This window comes from Lynx canadensis, chromosome X (genome assembly GCF_007474595.2).
Source record: "Lynx canadensis isolate LIC74 chromosome X, mLynCan4.pri.v2, whole genome shotgun sequence".
Classification (NCBI taxonomy): Eukaryota; Metazoa; Chordata; class Mammalia; order Carnivora; family Felidae; genus Lynx; species Lynx canadensis.
The window spans coordinates 57,715,920-57,732,521 of record NC_044321.2 but is presented as its reverse complement, the minus strand read 5'-3'; the positions used below and the strand labels follow the sequence as shown (position 1 = coordinate 57,732,521).

At 36.0% G+C, this 16,602-nt stretch overlaps 1 protein-coding gene across 6 annotated transcripts in view; it reads left to right on the top strand.

Moving 5' to 3' along the window:
* PHKA1 (phosphorylase kinase regulatory subunit alpha 1) overlaps positions 1–16,602 on the top strand; it is a 180,907-nt gene that overhangs the window by 103,191 nt on the left and 61,114 nt on the right. For all 6 annotated transcript variants that reach the window (XM_030305102.1, XM_030305106.1, XM_030305105.1 and 3 more), the window contains 2 exons: positions 3,287–3,396; positions 4,341–4,485. In XM_030305102.1, the coding sequence (XP_030160962.1) occupies positions 3,287–3,396; positions 4,341–4,485 (255 nt within the window). The remainder of the gene's footprint in view (positions 1–3,286; positions 3,397–4,340; positions 4,486–16,602) is intronic.

The window sequence follows — 16,602 nt, the reverse complement described above, 5'->3', positions numbered from 1 at the left end:
TCAGGTCATGATCTCATTGTTCATGAGTTCGAGCCCTGCATCGGGCTTTGCGCTAACAGCTCAGAGCCTGGAGCCTGCTTCAGATTCTATGTCTCCCTCTCTCTATGTTCCTTCCCCACTCGCAGTCTGTCTCTCTCTCAAAAATAAATAAAGATTACCCAAAAAAAGTCTTAAAAAATGAGAAAGAACTGCTTGTAAGTTTGGCCCTTGAATGGCATTTGAAGACCTGGATTTTAAGAGGGTCCACCATCCTCTTAAGGGTAACAGTGGTTTACTGCGTGTCTAAACTATACAAACAGTATGGCTTATGCTGAATATATCTGTTTTCCTTTTGAGAGTCTGGAGTTTGGGTATGTACTGTGCAGAGAGTGCCTGTGTGACCAACCACTAATAAAAACATCGAGTCTCAAATGAACATCCTTGGTAGACAACATTTCACATGTGTTGTCATATTTTGATGCTGGAGGAATTATGCATTTGCTATGTGACTGCTCTGGGAGAGGAATCTTAGAAGCTTGTTTCCTCTGGACTTTGCACCATGTGCCTTTTTTCTTTGCTGTTTTGCTTTGTGTCATTTTGATTTAATAAACCTTAGCCATTAATACAGCTATACAGTGAGTTCTAGGAATCCTAGTGAATCACCAAACCTGGAGATAATCTATGGGACCTCCAACACAACAAGAATATTCATAGGAGCTTTATTTATAATAACAAAAAACTGGATGGGGTGCGGGAAATCTCAAATGTCCATCAACAAGTGAATGGTTAAATGATACATCCATACACTGGGCTATTATACAGCAATGAAAACAAATGAACTAATTCTACATACATCGTATGGATGAATCTCATAGACATATTGTTGAGTGAAAAAACAAGATGCAAAAAAATACATATTGTATGATTTTATTAATATAAAGCTAAAAAATGGACTACTTATTTATGGTGATTGAAGTTTGAATGGTGGTTAATTTTGGGAGCTGGGGGATGTTAATAACCAGGAAGAGGCACAAGGGAGGCTTCTGCAGTGCTGATAATGTTCCATATATTGATTTGAGTTGTGTGTTTACTATGTAAAACTGTATCAATTTTTACATTTAAGATTAGCATACTTACTTCATGTATATTATGTATATTATACTATAAGAAATTACCAATGAAAATACTCTAATGTCCATTGATGGATGAAAAGATAAACTAATGTGATGTGTATATACAATGGAAAATTTTTCAGCCTTGAAAAAGAATAAAATTCTGACACAGTACAAAATGGATGAACCTTGAAGACATTATTCCAAGTGGAATAAACCAGTCACAAAACAACAAATATTGTATGATTCCACATATATGAGGTACCAAGAGTAAGAAAATTTATAGAGACAGAAATAGTGATGATTTCCAGGGACTGGCAAGAGGAGAACATGGGGAGTTATTGTTTAATGGGCACAGTTTCAGTTTGGGAAGATGGAAAAGTTGTGGAGGTGGGCGGTGGTGATAGTTGCACAACATTGTGAATGTGCTTAATACCCCTGAACAATTAAAAATGGTTAAAATGGTAAATTTTAGGTTATGTATATTTTTTACTACAATAAAAAAGAAAAAAAAATGGAAGAAACAGTGGATAAACCTGGTTGTGATATCAATGTCAGTTAAATGTGTACTTTCCAGAATGAATCCTGGAATATGACCAACGCATTGACAGCTCTCTAGTTCTGTCCCTAAAAGTGAAGCAACACTAAAAAGGTAGCATATTTGATAAGTTTCATACTTAGGATAAAGCAGGAGCAAAAATAAAATCCCCAAGAAAAATGAGTTCCAATAAAAAAAAGGTAGTACTAGTTCTGTCAGTACTGACATGAAATGATATTTAATATAAATTTTGGAGAAAGAGGTTGAGAACAAGCTTTTTGTGTATAGTGCTATCGTTATAAAAGGGAAAAAGTGTGTGAATAAATGAACTATTTCCTCATTGTAGGAGGTATTAATGTAATAATTGTCTTTTCAGAGACAAAAAATTCAACTACATGTAACATAGATATAAATGATCAGATTCTAATTTCAAAATGCTAAACTATAAAAAAGAAGACATACTCAGGGAAATAAAGCGGATGTGTGTATACATACATACACACACATATACATAATATTTATAGACAGATGTGCAGATTCTATATAAATTTTCACTAAAACTACACCTTGGGGTGCCTGGGTGGCTCAGTCAGTTGAGCATCTAACTTCGGCTCAGGTCATGATCTCACAGTTCATGAGTTTGAGCCCTACATCGGGCTCCGTGCTGTCAGCAATGGAGCCTGATTGAGATTCATTCTCTCTGTGTGTCTCTCTCTCTTTCTCTCTCTCAAAAATAAATAAACAAACATTTTAAAAGTTAAAAAAATAAATAACCTTTTGTAGCTTTCTGATAGTTCAAGTCTTCCCCTTTCTTAAGTTTTCAAAAATATTCCTCTGCCAAATGAATTTTACTCTATGTATAAGTTTCCACAAAATTTCCTATCAGACACAATAATATTTTGACTTATTTGGGTAAGTTGTGTTGTTCCATTGAATTTAAAATGTGTCAATTAAATTGAAGGAGTCCAAGTAAATTCATTTCAGTTTTTCAGTTTAGTATGCCATCTTTAAGTTGATGAGGGTTTGTTCAGCTTTATTGAGGCATAGTCTACATTGATAAGTTTGGTAGTCAATATAGTTTTTGCAGTTTTCATGGGATTTAAGGAAATTCAGCATATGAATATCGGTAATAGAATTCTATCATTCGTAGAACTATTAATTTTCATGTGCATTCTTTTCTCTCATGTAGATTATGTGACTTTTTTATAAGAGCATAAAGTTCTTTAAGAACAGAGATAAATGGGGGCGCCTGGGTGGCTCAGTTGATTAAGCGCCCGACTTTGGGTCAGGTCATGATCTCACAACTTGTGGGTTTGAGCCCTGTGTCAGGCTCTGTGCTGACAGCTCAGAGCCTGGAGCCTGCCTCGGATTCTGTGTCTCCCTCTCTCTCTTCCCCTCCCCTGCTCATGCTCTGTCTCTCTGTCTCTCAAAAATAAATAAACATTTAAGAACATTTTAAAAAACAGAGATAAATGCATACTCTCTCTTGGAGAGCCCTAAAGTACTTAGTATGAACTTGTACATGATACAGATAGTAACTTTGAGGTACAGAACTTAGTTTGTTGTATCAGGAAGTGTAAAACTAATACAAAAAAAATGTTTACTCATTGGATTTGTGCCCTAGAAAGATCTTAAGCATTTTTTAACTCTATCTTAGGATGCAACAGTAGAATGAAACTTAGTGGACGACCCTACAGGCACATGGGAGTCCTTGGAACTTCAAAACTCTATGACATTCGGAAAACTATCTTTACCTTCACTCCACAGGTAAGTGGAATAAGATTTAGATGCACTGAGATGAATGGAAGTAAGACAAACAGTACAGAAATAAAGCATTTACCAAAGTTAGGACAGGTGTCAGAGTTCATGGGGCCTTGCACATATTAAGTTGCTCAATAAATATTTGTTGAGTTGGATTGAACTGAGCTTGTAGCACAGAGCCATGCCAAGTGATTGTGGCTACCAAGTGTAGTCCTATGTGTTGCAGAAACAGTGACTAGGGATTTTATAAATGTTGAAGTACTTTTAAAAAGTACTCTTTTAAATGTTAAAAATAAGATTCTATTTGTTCTTTATGAACAAAATATAACCTCTTTTACTTAGTTACTAAACTGTGTTCTCTTTGTTTTGGGCAGAGGCCCTTTTTACATTGATATTCTCTTCTAAGCAAAAATGTCAGTACTGTTTCAGCCATGATTATACACATTGTTAGCCTGTTATTGGCCACATTATAATAGTAAGCCCAATTATATGTGTGTATAGGAGGAGAAACTATTTTCCGGAAAGAAAGCTTAAGCTCCCCATTTGTCGTCTTACATCTGAAATTGTGCATCTGAGGTAGAGACAAAAGAGTAATGTACCATAGATCCTATTTCTGACCTTGCCATTTGCTAGCCATATGACTTTGTTAATCCACTTAGTGTCTCTGCCTTATTTTTATCTATTAAAAGAAGAAAAGCCGTCACTCATTTGTTATATAATTAAATAAAATTATGTACTTGAAAACACTTTGTAAACTAGAGTACACTGTAAAAATGTCAAAAATTATATGTACCAATTGACTATCAGATTCTTTGGAAAGAATTAGGCACTATAGTTGCCTCTGTGATGTGTTATATACCTTTGTGAATATGTGAGTACTTTAAAATATTATTTGACAGTTATAAGAGTAAGTTATTCTAAGCTGTTATTTTTCTCCTTCTTTTTCTCAGTTTATAGACCAGCAACAGTTCTACCTGGCTCTGGACAACAAGATGATAGTAGAAATGCTTAGAACAGACCTCTCCTACCTCTGTAGCCGCTGGAGGATGACAGGCCAGCCCACCATCACCTTCCCCATTTCACACACCATGCTTGGTAAGGTTGTATGAGGCAAGGAACAAATGTATTTGGGGACTAAGTCATGTGGTTAGCCCTTCAAAGTCTTAGAGTTACTGGAAAGGTTCTCATTATCATTTATTCTTTCAGCAGTTATTTATTAGCTCCTATTTTTGTGCCAGGCATTTATCTAAGCACTTGGGCTACATGGAGCAAATAAGGCAGATGAGTAGATAGAATTCTACTCCCATGGAGCTTATGTTTTAGAATAAATATGTAACAAATGAACCAATGTTCAAGAATATTTCAAATGGTTTGAGGGTTATAATTCTGAAAATGTAGTAGAATAACTTGCAGGCTACTTGGGGGCTAATTGGTTTTTAGGTCAATTGCAGAAACTTTATAATGTAATTCATTTTAAAGACGGTAATAATACATTCTGCATCTGTCTTACCCCAGTGGAGCACCAAGATTTTATAGATAAGTTCCCACACTTACCCTTCCAAGTCTTGCCTAACTGAAGCAGTAAAATCTAACAAGGAGAAGTGAAAAGGCTTTCAGTTTAGCTTTCCTTTACTGGCTGGGCTTCTTAACATTTCTTATTTGAAACTGGGTGAAAGGCTTTATTATTCTCTCAGTTCCTGGAGGACTAGAGCCAATACTGAAGCACTGTTTCCTTTCTGTGTCTCTGCTATTGCTTCCAAAAGCCTGTTTATACTGCCAAAGGAAGTAGAATTCCTTTTCATTAGAGAAGAATCCTTTGTCATAAATCATTCAGTGTCCAGACAGGCTGTTAGGAATTTTGATCACATCTCTAAAGTGCTTCAAAAGCAGAGGAATTGAGGAAGTAGGGTAGTCTTTCTTCTTTTTGCCTTTCTTCTTTATTTAAGACAACAAGTTCCTGATTAATAAACATTATGTTCCCAGACTTGTCTTCAGAAACTATAAAGTCTAATTGGAGAGGCAAAGCTGATACACAAAAATAATAGAAACAATCAAAGACAGTATATAAAGAAGAACCAAAGCATTGGATTAGTATTTTAAAGTGAAGGTAATCAAGTTGTTAAAGAAAATCTCTTGACTGAGATGGGAATTATCAAGACTTTTTGGGATGGGTAGAATTCATATAGGAGGATAGAAGAGGAAAGGCAGTTTAGGTAAGGGGAAAATACCATGAATGAGACCTGGAGACAGGGATGAGCTGGACTTGTTGTTTTTTTTTTAATATGAAATTTATTGTCAGATTGGTTTCCATACAACACCCAGTGTTCATCCCAACAGGTGACCTCCTCAGTGCCCATCACCCACTTTCCCCTCCCTCCCACCCCCCATCAACCCTCAGTTTATTCTCAGTTTTTAAGGGTCTCTTATGGTTTGCCTCCTTCCCACTCTGTAACTTTTTTTCCCCCTTCTCCTCCCCCCTGGTCTTCTGTTAAGTTTCTCGGGATCCACATAAAAGTGAAAACATATAGTATCTGTCTTTCTCTGTATGACTTATTTCACTTAGCATAACACTCTCCAATTCCATCCATGTTGTGACAAAAGGCCATATTTCATTCTTTCTCATTGCCAAGTAGTATTCCACTGTATACATAAACCACAATTTCTTCATCCATTCATCAGTTGATGGCCATTTAGGCTCTTTCCATAATTTGGCTATTGTTGAAAATGCTGCTATAAACATTGGGGTACAAGTGCCCCTATGCATCAGCACTCCTGTATCACTTGGGTAAATTCCTAGCAGTGCTATTGCTGGGTCATAGGGTAGTTCTATTTTTAATTTTTTGAGGACCCTCCATACTGTTTTCCAGAGTGGCTGCACCAGCTTGCATTCCCAACAACAATGCAAAAGAGATCCTCCTTCTCCGCATTCTTGCCACCATCTGTTGTTGCTTGAGTTGTTTATGTTAGCTATTCTGACAGGTGTGAGGTGGTATCTCATTGTGGTATTGATTTGTATTTCCCTGATGAGGAGCGACGTTGAGCATCTTTTCATGTGCCTGTTGGACATCTGCATGTCTTCTTTAGAGAAGTGTCTATTCATGTCTTCTGCCCATTTCTTCACTGGATTATTTGTTTTTCGGGTGTGGAGTTTGGTGAGTTCTTTATAGATTTTGGATACTAGCCCTTTGTCCGATATGTCATTTGCAAGTATCTTTTCCCATTCCACCAGTTGCCTTTTAGTTTTGTTGATGGTTTCTTTTGCTGTGCAGAAGCTTTTTATCTTGATGAGGTCCCAATAGTTCATTTTTGCTTTTAATTCCCTTGCCTTTGGAGATGTGTCAAGTAAGAAATTGCTGCAGCTGAGGTCAGAGAGGTTTTTGCCTGCTTTCTCTAGGGTTTTGATGGTTTCCTGTCTCACATTCAGGTCCTTCATCCATTTTGAGTTTATTTTTGTGAATGAGTTTATTTTTGTGAATGGTGTAAGAAAGTGGTCTAGTTTCATTCTTCTGCATGTTGCTGTGTAGTTCTCCCAGCACCATTTGTTAAAGAGACTGTCTTTTTTCCATTGGATATTCTTTCCTGCTTTGTCAAAAAATTAGTTGGCCATACTTTTGTGGGTCAAATTCTGGAGTCTCTATTCTATTCCATTGGTCTATGTGTCTGTTTTGTGCCAATACCATACTGTCTTGATGATTATAGCTTTGTAGTAGAGGCTAAAGTCTGGGATTGTGATACCTCCTGCTTTGGTTTTCTACTTCAATATTACTTTGGCTATTCAGGGTCTTTTGTGGTCCCATACAAATTTTAGGATTGCTTGTTCCACCTTCGAGAAGAATGCTGGTGCAATTTTGATTCAGATTGCTTTGAATGTGTAGATTGCTTTGGGTAGTATTGACACTTTAACAATATTTATTCTTCCAATCCATGAGCATGGAATGTTTTCCCATTTCTTTGTATCTTCTTCAATTTCCTTCATAAGCTTTCTATAGTTTTCAGCATACAGATCTTTTACATCTTCAGTTAGGTTTATTCCTAGGTATTTTATACTTCTTGGTGCAGTTGTGAATGGGATCAGTTTCCTTATTTGTCTTTCTGTTGCTTCATTGTTAGTGTATAAGAAGGCAACTGATTTCTTTACATTGATTTTGTATCCTGCAACTTTGCTGAATTCATGTATCACTTCTAGCAGACTTTTGGTGCAGTCTATCCGGTTTTCCATGTATAATATCATGTCATCTGCAAAAAAATGAAAGTTTGACTTCATCTTTGCCAATTTTGATGCCTTTCATTTCCTTTTGTTGTGTGATTGCTGATGCTAGAACTTCCAACACTATGTTAAGCAACAGCAGTGAGAGTGGACATCCCTGTCATGTTCCTGATATCAGGGGGAAAGCTCTCAGTGTTTCCCCATTGAGGATGATATTAGCTGTGGGCTTTTCATAAATGGCTTTTATGATGTTTAAGTATGTTCCTTCAATCCCGAATTTCTTGAGGGTATTTATTAAGAGAGGATGCTAAATTTTGTCAAATGCTTGTTCTGCATCAATTAGCAGGATCATATGGTTCTTATCTTTTCTTTTATTAATGTGATGTATCACATTGATTGATTTGCAAATGTTGAACCAGCCCTGCAGCCCAGGAATGAATCCCACTTGATCATGGTGAATAATTCTTTTTATATGCTGTTGAATTTGATTTGCCAGTATCTTGTTGAGAATTTTTGCATCCATATTATCAGAGATATTGGCCTGTAGTTCTTTTTTTTTTTTTTTCTGGGTGTCTGGTTTGGGAACCAAAGGAATGCTGGCTTCATAGAATGAGTCTGGAAGTTTTCCTTCCCTTTCTATTTCTTGGAATAGCTTGAGAAGGATAGGTATTATTTCTGCTTTCAATGTCTGGTAGAATTCCCCAGGGAAGCAATCTGGTCGTGGACTCTTATTTGTTGGGAGATTTTTGATAACTGATTCAATTTCTTCGCTGCTTATGGGTCTGTTCAAGTTTTCTATTTCTTCCTGTTTGAGTTTTGGAAGTGTGTGGGTGTTTAGGAATTTGTCCATTTCTTCCAGGTTGTCCAGTTTGTTGGCATATAATTTTTCATAGTATTCCCTGATAATTGCTTGTATTTCTGAGGGATTGGTTGTAATCATTCCATTTTCATTCATGATTTTATCTATTTGGGTCATCTCCCTTTTCTTTTCAGAAGCCTGGCTAGAGGTTTATCAGTTTTGTTTATTTTTTCAAAAAACCAACTCTTGGTTTCATTGATCTGCTCTACCATTTTTTTAGATTCTATATTGTTTATTTCTTCTCTGATCTTTATTATTTCTCTTCTTCTGCTGGGTTTAGGGTGTCTTTGCTGTTCTGCTTCTAGTTCCTTTAGGTGTGAAGTTAGATTTTGTATTTGGGATTTTTCTTGTTTCTTGAGATAGGCCTGGATTGCAATGTATTTTCCTCTCAGGACTGCCTTTGCTGCATCCCAAAGTGTTTGCAGTGTTCTTTTCATTTTCATTTGTTTCCATATATTTTTTAATTACTTCTGTAATTGCCTGCTTGACCCATTCATTCTTTAGTAGGGTGTTCTTTAACCTCCATGCTTTTGGAGGTTTTCCCGACTTTTTCCTGTGGTTGACTTCAAGCTTCATAGCATTGTGGTCTGAAAGTTTGCATGGTATGATCTCAGTTCTTGTATACTTATGAAGGGGCTATTTTGTGACCCAGTATGTGATCTATCTTGGAGAATGTTCCATGTGCACTCAAGAAGAAAGTATATTCTGTTGCTTTGGGATGCAGAGTTCTAAATATATATGTCATGTCCATCTGATCTAATGTATCATTCAGGGCCCTTGTTTCTTTATTGATTCTCTGTCTAGATGATCTATCCATTGTTGTAAGAGGAGTATTAAAGTCCCCTGCAATTACCACATTCTTATCAATAAGGTTGCTTATGTTTATGAGTAATTGTTTTATATATTTGGGGGCTCCCGTATTCGGCGCATAGACATTTATAATTGTTAGCTCTTCCTGATGGATAGACCTATAATTATTACATAATGCCCTTCTTCATCTCCTTTTACAGTCTTTAATTTAAAGTCTAGTTTGTCTGGATAAGTATGGCTACTCCAGCTTTCTTTTGACTTCCAGTAGCATGATAGATAGTTCTCCATCCCCTCACTTTCAATCTGAAGATGTCCTCAAGTCTAAATGAGTCTCTTGTAGACAGAAAATAGATGGGTCTTTTTTTTCATCCATTCTGATGCCCTATGTCTTTTGGTTGGAGCATTTAGTCCATTTACATTCAGTGTTATTATTGGAAGATATGGGTTCAGAGTCATTGTGATGTCTGTAGGTTTCATGCTTGTAGTGGTGTCTCTGGTTCTTTGTGGTCCTTGCAACATTTCACTCACAAAATCCCCCTTAGGATCTCTTGTATGGATGGTTGAGTGGTGATGAATTCCTTCAGTATTTGTTTCCTTGGGAAAACCTTTATCTCTCTTTATGTTCTGAATGACAGACTTGCCTGATAAAGGATTCTTGGCTGCATATTTTTTCTGTTCATCACATTGAAGATTTCCTGCCATTCCTTTCTGGACTGCCAAGTTTCAGTAGATAGGTCTGCCACTACCCTTATGGGTCTCCCTTTGTAAGTTAGAGCCTGTTTATCCCTAGCTGCTCTCAGAATTTTCTCTTTATACTTTTATTTTGCCAGTTTCACTATGATATATCATGCAGAAGATCGATTCAAGTTACTTCTGAAGGGATGCCTTTTGGATTTCAATGCCTTTTTCCTTCCCCAGATCAGGGAAGTTCTCAGCTATGATTTGTTCAAGCACACCTTCAGCCCCTTTCTCTCTTATTTTTTTTAATTTTATTTTTTATTTGTTAAAATTTCCATCCAAATTAGTTAGCATATAGTGAAACAATGATTTCAGGAGTAGATTCCTTAATGACCCTTACCCTTTTAGCCCATTCCCCCACCCACAACCCCTCCAGCAATCCTCAGTTTGTTCTCCATATATGAGTCTCTTCTGTTTTGTCCCCCTCCCTGTTTTTATATTATTTTTGTTTCCCTTCCCTTATGTTCATCTTTTCTGTGTCTTAAAGTCCTCATATGAGTAGTCATTTGATTTTTGTCTTTCTCTATCTGACTAATTTCACTTAGCACAATACCCTCCAGTCCCATCCACATAGTTGCAAATGGCAAGATTTCACTGTTTTTGATTGCCGAGTAATACTCCATTGTATGTATGTGTGTGTGTGTACATATATATATATATATATATATATATATATACACCACATCTTCTTTATCCATTCATCTATCAATGGACATCTGGGCTCTTTCCATAATTTGGATATTGTTGATAGTGCTGCTATAAACATGGGGGTGCATGTGTCCCTTCAAAACAGCACACCTGTATCCCATGGATAAATGCCTAGTAGTGCAATTGCTGGGTTGTAGGGTAGTTCTATATTTAGTTTTTTGAGAAACCTCCATACTGTTTTCCAGAGTGGCTGCACTAGCTTGCATTCCCACCAACAGTGCAAAAGAGATCCTCTTTCTCCGCATCCCCGCCACCATCTGTTGTTGCCTGAGTAGTTATGTTAGCCATTCTGACAGGTGTAAGGTGGTATCTCATTTTGGTTTTGATTTGTATTTCCCTGATGATGAGTGATGTTGAGCATTTTTTCATGTGTCAATTGGCCATCTTGATGTCTTCCTTGGAGAAGTGTCTATTCATGTCTTTTGCCCGTTTCTTCACTGGATTATTTGTGTTTTGGGTGTGAAGTTTGATAAGTTCTTTATAGATTTTGGATACTAACCCTTTATCTGATATGTCATTTGCAAATATGTTCTCCCATTCTGTTGGTTGCCTTTGAGTTTTTCTGATTTGTTTCCTTCGCTGTGCAGAAGATTTTTATCTTGATGAGGTCCCAGTAGTTCATTTTTGCTTTTGTTTCCCTTGCCTCCAGAGACGTGTTGAGTAAGAAGTTGCTGCGGGCAAAATCAAAGAGGTTTTTGCCTGCTTTCTCCTTGAGGATTTTGATGACTTCCTCTCTTACATTGAGGTCTTTCATCCATTTTGAGTTTGTTTTTGTGTATGGTGTAAGAAAGTGGTCAAATTCTTTCTTCTGCATGTCTTTGTCCAGCTTTCCCAGCACCACTTGCTGAAGGGACTGTCTTTATTCCAATGATATTCTTTTCTGCTTTGTCAAAGATTAGTTGGCCATACGTTTGTTGGTTCTCTATTGTGTTGCATTGATCTGAGTGTCTGTTCTTGTGCCAGTACCATACTGTCTTGATGATTACAGCTTTTTAGTATAGCTTGAAGTCTTGGATATGATGTGTCCTGCTTTGGTTTTCTTTTTCAAGATTGCTTTGGCTATTCGGGGTCTTTTCTCATTCCATACAAATTTTAGAATTATTTTTTCTAGCTCTGTGAAGAATGGTGGTGTTACTTTGATAGGGATTGCATTGAATATGTAGATTGCTTTGGGTAGTATCAACATTTTAACAATATTTGTTCTTCCTATCTAGGAGCATGGAATCTTTTTCCATTTTTTTTGTGTGTGTCTTCTTCAATTATTTTCATAAGCTTTCTATCGTTTTCAGTGTATAGATTTTTCACCTCTTTGGTTAGATTTATACCAAGGTATTTTATGTTTTTTTGTGCAACTGTAAATGGGATCAATTCCTTGATTTTTCTTTCTGTCACTTCATTGTTGGTATATAGGAATACGACCGATTTCTGTGCATTGATTTTATATCCTTCAACTTTGCTGAATTCATGAATCAATTCTAGCAGTTTTTGGTGGAATCGTTTGGGTTTTCCATATAGAGTATCATGTCGTCTGCGAAGAGTGAAAGTTTGACCTCTTTCTGGCTGATTTGGATGTCTTTTATTTCTTTGTGTTGTCTGATTGCAGAGGCTAAGACTTCCAATACTATGTTGAATAACAGTGGTGAGACTGGACATCCCTGTCTTATTCCTGACCTTAGGGGGAAAGCTCTCAGATTTTCCCCATGGAGGATGATATTAGCGTTGGGTCATTCATATATGGCTTTTATTATCTCGAGGTATGCTCCTTCTATCCCTACTTTCTTGATGGTTTTTATCAAGAAAGGATGCTGTATTTTGTCAAATGCTTTCTCTGCATCTATTGAGAAGATCATATGGTTCTTGTCCTTTCTTTTATTGATGTGATGAATCACGTTAATTGTTTTTGCAGATATTGAACCAGCCCTGCATCCCAGGTATAAATCCCGCTTAGTCGTGGTGAATAATTTTTTTAATGTATTTTTGGATCCAGTTGGCTAATATTTTGTTGAGGATTTTTGCATCCATGTTCATCAGGGAAATTGGTCTATAGTTCTCCTTTTTAATGGGGTCTCTGTCTGGTTTTGGAATCAAGGTAATGCTGGCTTCATAGAAAGTGTTTGGAAGTTTTCCTTCCATTTCTATTTTTTGGAACAGTTTGAAGAGAATAGGTGTTAGCTCTTCCTTGAATGTTTGGTAGAATTCCCCTGGAAATCCATCTGGCCCTGGACTCTTGTTTTTTGGCAGATTTTTGATTACTAATTTGATTTCCTTACTGATTATGGGTCTGATAATATTTTCTATTTCTTCCTGTTTCAGTTTTGGTAGCATATATGTTTCTAGGAATTTGTCCATTTCTTCCAGATTACCCATTTTATTGGCATATAATTGCTCATAATATTCTCTTATTATTGTTATTTCTGTTGTGTTGGTTGTGATCTCTCCTCTTTCATTCTTGATTTTGTTTATTTGGGTCCTTTCCTTTTTCTTTTTGATCAAACTGGCTAGTAGTTTATTAATTTTGTTAATTCTTTCAAAGAACTAGCATCTGGTTTCATTGATCTTTTCTACTGTTTTTTTTGGTTTCGATAGCATTAATTTCTGCTCTAATCTTTATTATTTCCTGTCTTCTGCTGGTTTTGGGTTTTATTTGCTGTTCTTTTTACAGCTCCTTAAGGTGTAAGTTTAGGTTGTGTATCTGAGATCTTTCTTCCTTCTTTAGAAAGGCCTGGATTGCTATACAGTTTCCTCTTATGACTGCCTTTGCTGTGTCCCAGAGGTTTTGGGTTCTGGTGTTATCATTTTGATTAGCTTCCATATACTTTTTAATTTCCTCTTTAACTGCTTGGTTAGCCCTTTCATTCTTTACTAGGATGTTCTTCAGTCTCCAAGTATTTGTTACCTTTCCAAATTTTTTCTTGTGGTTGATTTCGAGTTTCATAGTGTTGTGGTCTGAAAATATGCACAGTATGATCTCGATCTTTTTGTACTTAGGGCTGATTTGTGTCCCAGTATATGGTTATTCTGGAGAATGTTCCATGTGCACTGGAGAAGAATGTATATTCTGCTGCTGTAGGATGAAATGTTCCGAATGTATCTGTTAAGTCCATCTGGTCCTGTGTATCATTCAAAGCCATTGTTTCCTTGTTGATTTTTTATTAGATGATCTGTCCATTGCTGTGAGTGGGGTATTGAAGTCTCCTACTATTATGGTATTACTGTCGATGAGTTTCTTGATGTTTGTGATTAATTGATGTACATATTTGGGTGCTCCACATTTGGCGCATAAATGTTTACAATTTTTAGGTCTTCTTGGTGGATAGACCCCTTGATCATGGTATAATGCCCTTCTGCATGTCTTGATAGAGTCTCTTTATTTTAAAGTCTAGATTTTCCGATATATGTATGGCTACTCCGACTTTCTTTGGTTGACCATTAGCATGATAGATGGTTCTCCATCCCCTTATTTTCAATCCGAAGGTGTCTTTAGGTCTAAAGTGGGTCTCTTCTAAACAGCATATAGATGGATCTTGTTTTCTTATCCATTCTGTTACCCTGTGTCTTCTGATTGGAGCATTGAGTCCATTGACATTTAGAGTGTGTAGTGAAAGATATCAATTTATTGCCATTATGATGTTTGTAGAGTTGGAGTTTCTGGTGGTGTTCTCTGGTCCTTTGTAATATTTGTTGCTTTTGGTATTTATTTATTTATTTATTTATTTATTTATTTATTTATTTTTCATCTTTTCTACCCTCAGAAAGTCCCCCTTAAAATTTCTTGCAGGGCTGGTTTAGTGGTCACAAACTCCTTTAATTTTTCTTTCTCTTGGAAACTTTTTATCTCTCCTTCTATTTTGAATGACAGCCTTGCTGGATAAAGAATTCTTGGCTGCATATTTTTATGATTCAGCACACTGAATATATCCTGCCACTCCTTTCTGGCCTGTCAAGTTTCTGTAGATAGGTCTGCTGCAAACCTGATCTGTCTTCCCTTGTATGTTAGGGATTTTTTTCTTCCCTTTTTGCTTTCATGATTCTCTCCTTGCCTGAGTATTTTGTGAATTTGACTATGATATGCCTTGTTGATGGTGCATTTTTGTTGAATCTAAAGGGAGTCCTCTGTGCTCCCTAGATTTTGATGTCTGTGTCTTTCCCCATGTTAGGAAAGTTTTCTGCTATGATTTGCTCACATAACCCTTCTAACCCTATTTCTCTCTCTTCCTGTTCTGGGACCCCTATGATTCTGATTTTGTTCCTTTTTAATGAGTCACTGATTTCTCTAATTCTTAAATTGTGCTGTTTTGCCATAATCTCCCTCTTTTTTTCTGCTTTGTTATTCTCTATAAGTTTGTCCTCTGTACCACTGATTCTCTGTTCTGCCTCGTCCATCCTTGCCACTGCTGCACCCATCCATGCTGCCACTGCATCCATCCATGATTAAAGCTCAGTTATAGCATTTTTAATTTCATTCTGGTTGTTTTTTACCTCTTTTATCTCTGCATAAGGGATTCTAATCTATTTTTGACTCCAGCTAGTATTCTTATTATCATGATTCTAAATTCTGGTTCAGACATCTTGCTTGTATCTGTGTTGGTTAAATCCCTGGCTGTCGTTTCTTTGTACTCTTTCTTTTGGGGTGAAGTCCTTCATTTTGTCGTTTTGAAGGGAGGAAAGGAATTAATGAGATATAAAATTTGAAATTAAAAAAATTAAAATTAAAAAAATATTAAAATTAAAAATTAAGAACACACACACACCAAATAGATAATGCTGTTTCCTAGGTGTGTTTTGGTCTGGGTGTTGAAAGTAGTTTGACAGATTAGAGAAAAAAAGGGGGGGAGAAAAAAAAGGAAATCTTTTGAGAATTTGAAAAAATGAATACACTGAAGTAGACTGATAGGAGATGTTGGGGGTAAAATAGAATTTGAAAAAATATACACAAAAAGAATATAGTAGAAAGAATATAGTATAGTATACTATACTTTATAGTATAGTATAAAGAATATAGTAGAAAAAAATTAAAGAAAAATATTTTTAATAAAAATTAAAAATAAATATGAATTTTTTCATTTTCTGTATTTAAGAAAAAAGAAACAAAAAAGAGAAAAAAGATTAAAAAAGAGAAAAAAAGGAAAAAAGAAATCATTTGAAAATTTGAAAAAGTGAATACACTGTAGTAGACTAAAATAAAATGATGGAAGTAAAATAAAATTTGAAAAAATTACATAGAAGGAAAAATGTAGTAATAAAAATTAAATAAAAATATTTTTGATAGAAATTGAAAGTACAAATGAAGTTTTTCTCTTTCTGCATTTAAGAAAAAGAAAAGAAACAAAAAAGAAAAAAAGGAAATTGTTTGAAAATTTGAAAAGGTGAATACACTGAAGTAGTCTAAAACAAAATGATGGAAGTAAAGTAGAATTTGAAAAAAATTTACACAAAAGTAAAAAATATAGTAATAAAAATTAAGAAAGGTATTTTTAATAAAAATTGAGAGTAAAAATGAATTTTTTCTCTTTCTGTATTCAAGAAAAAGAAAAAAATTGTAAAAGAGAAAAAGGAAAAAAAGAAAGAAAATTGAATAGGTGAACCTGCTAACAGATTGAAGTAGGACTAAAATTGCTTCATTTTCCCCTACAAGTCAGTCTATGTAGCTCTTTATTGTCCATAAACTAAGCCAGCGGTGAGACTTGTGTTCTTGAAGAGCGAAGTTGGCCCAGTTGGGCAGGGCTCAGTGTAACAGCGCTGCTCTCTACTAGATGGCACTGCTAGCCTACTGGGGTGGATAGTTGTGGCGTTGTAGGTGCCTACGTGCATGCACAGGAGCAGTGAAAATGGCACCACCAGCTACCCAGTCTGTTCTCCTGGATCAGCAATTCTGCACCCGTCCTCTGTC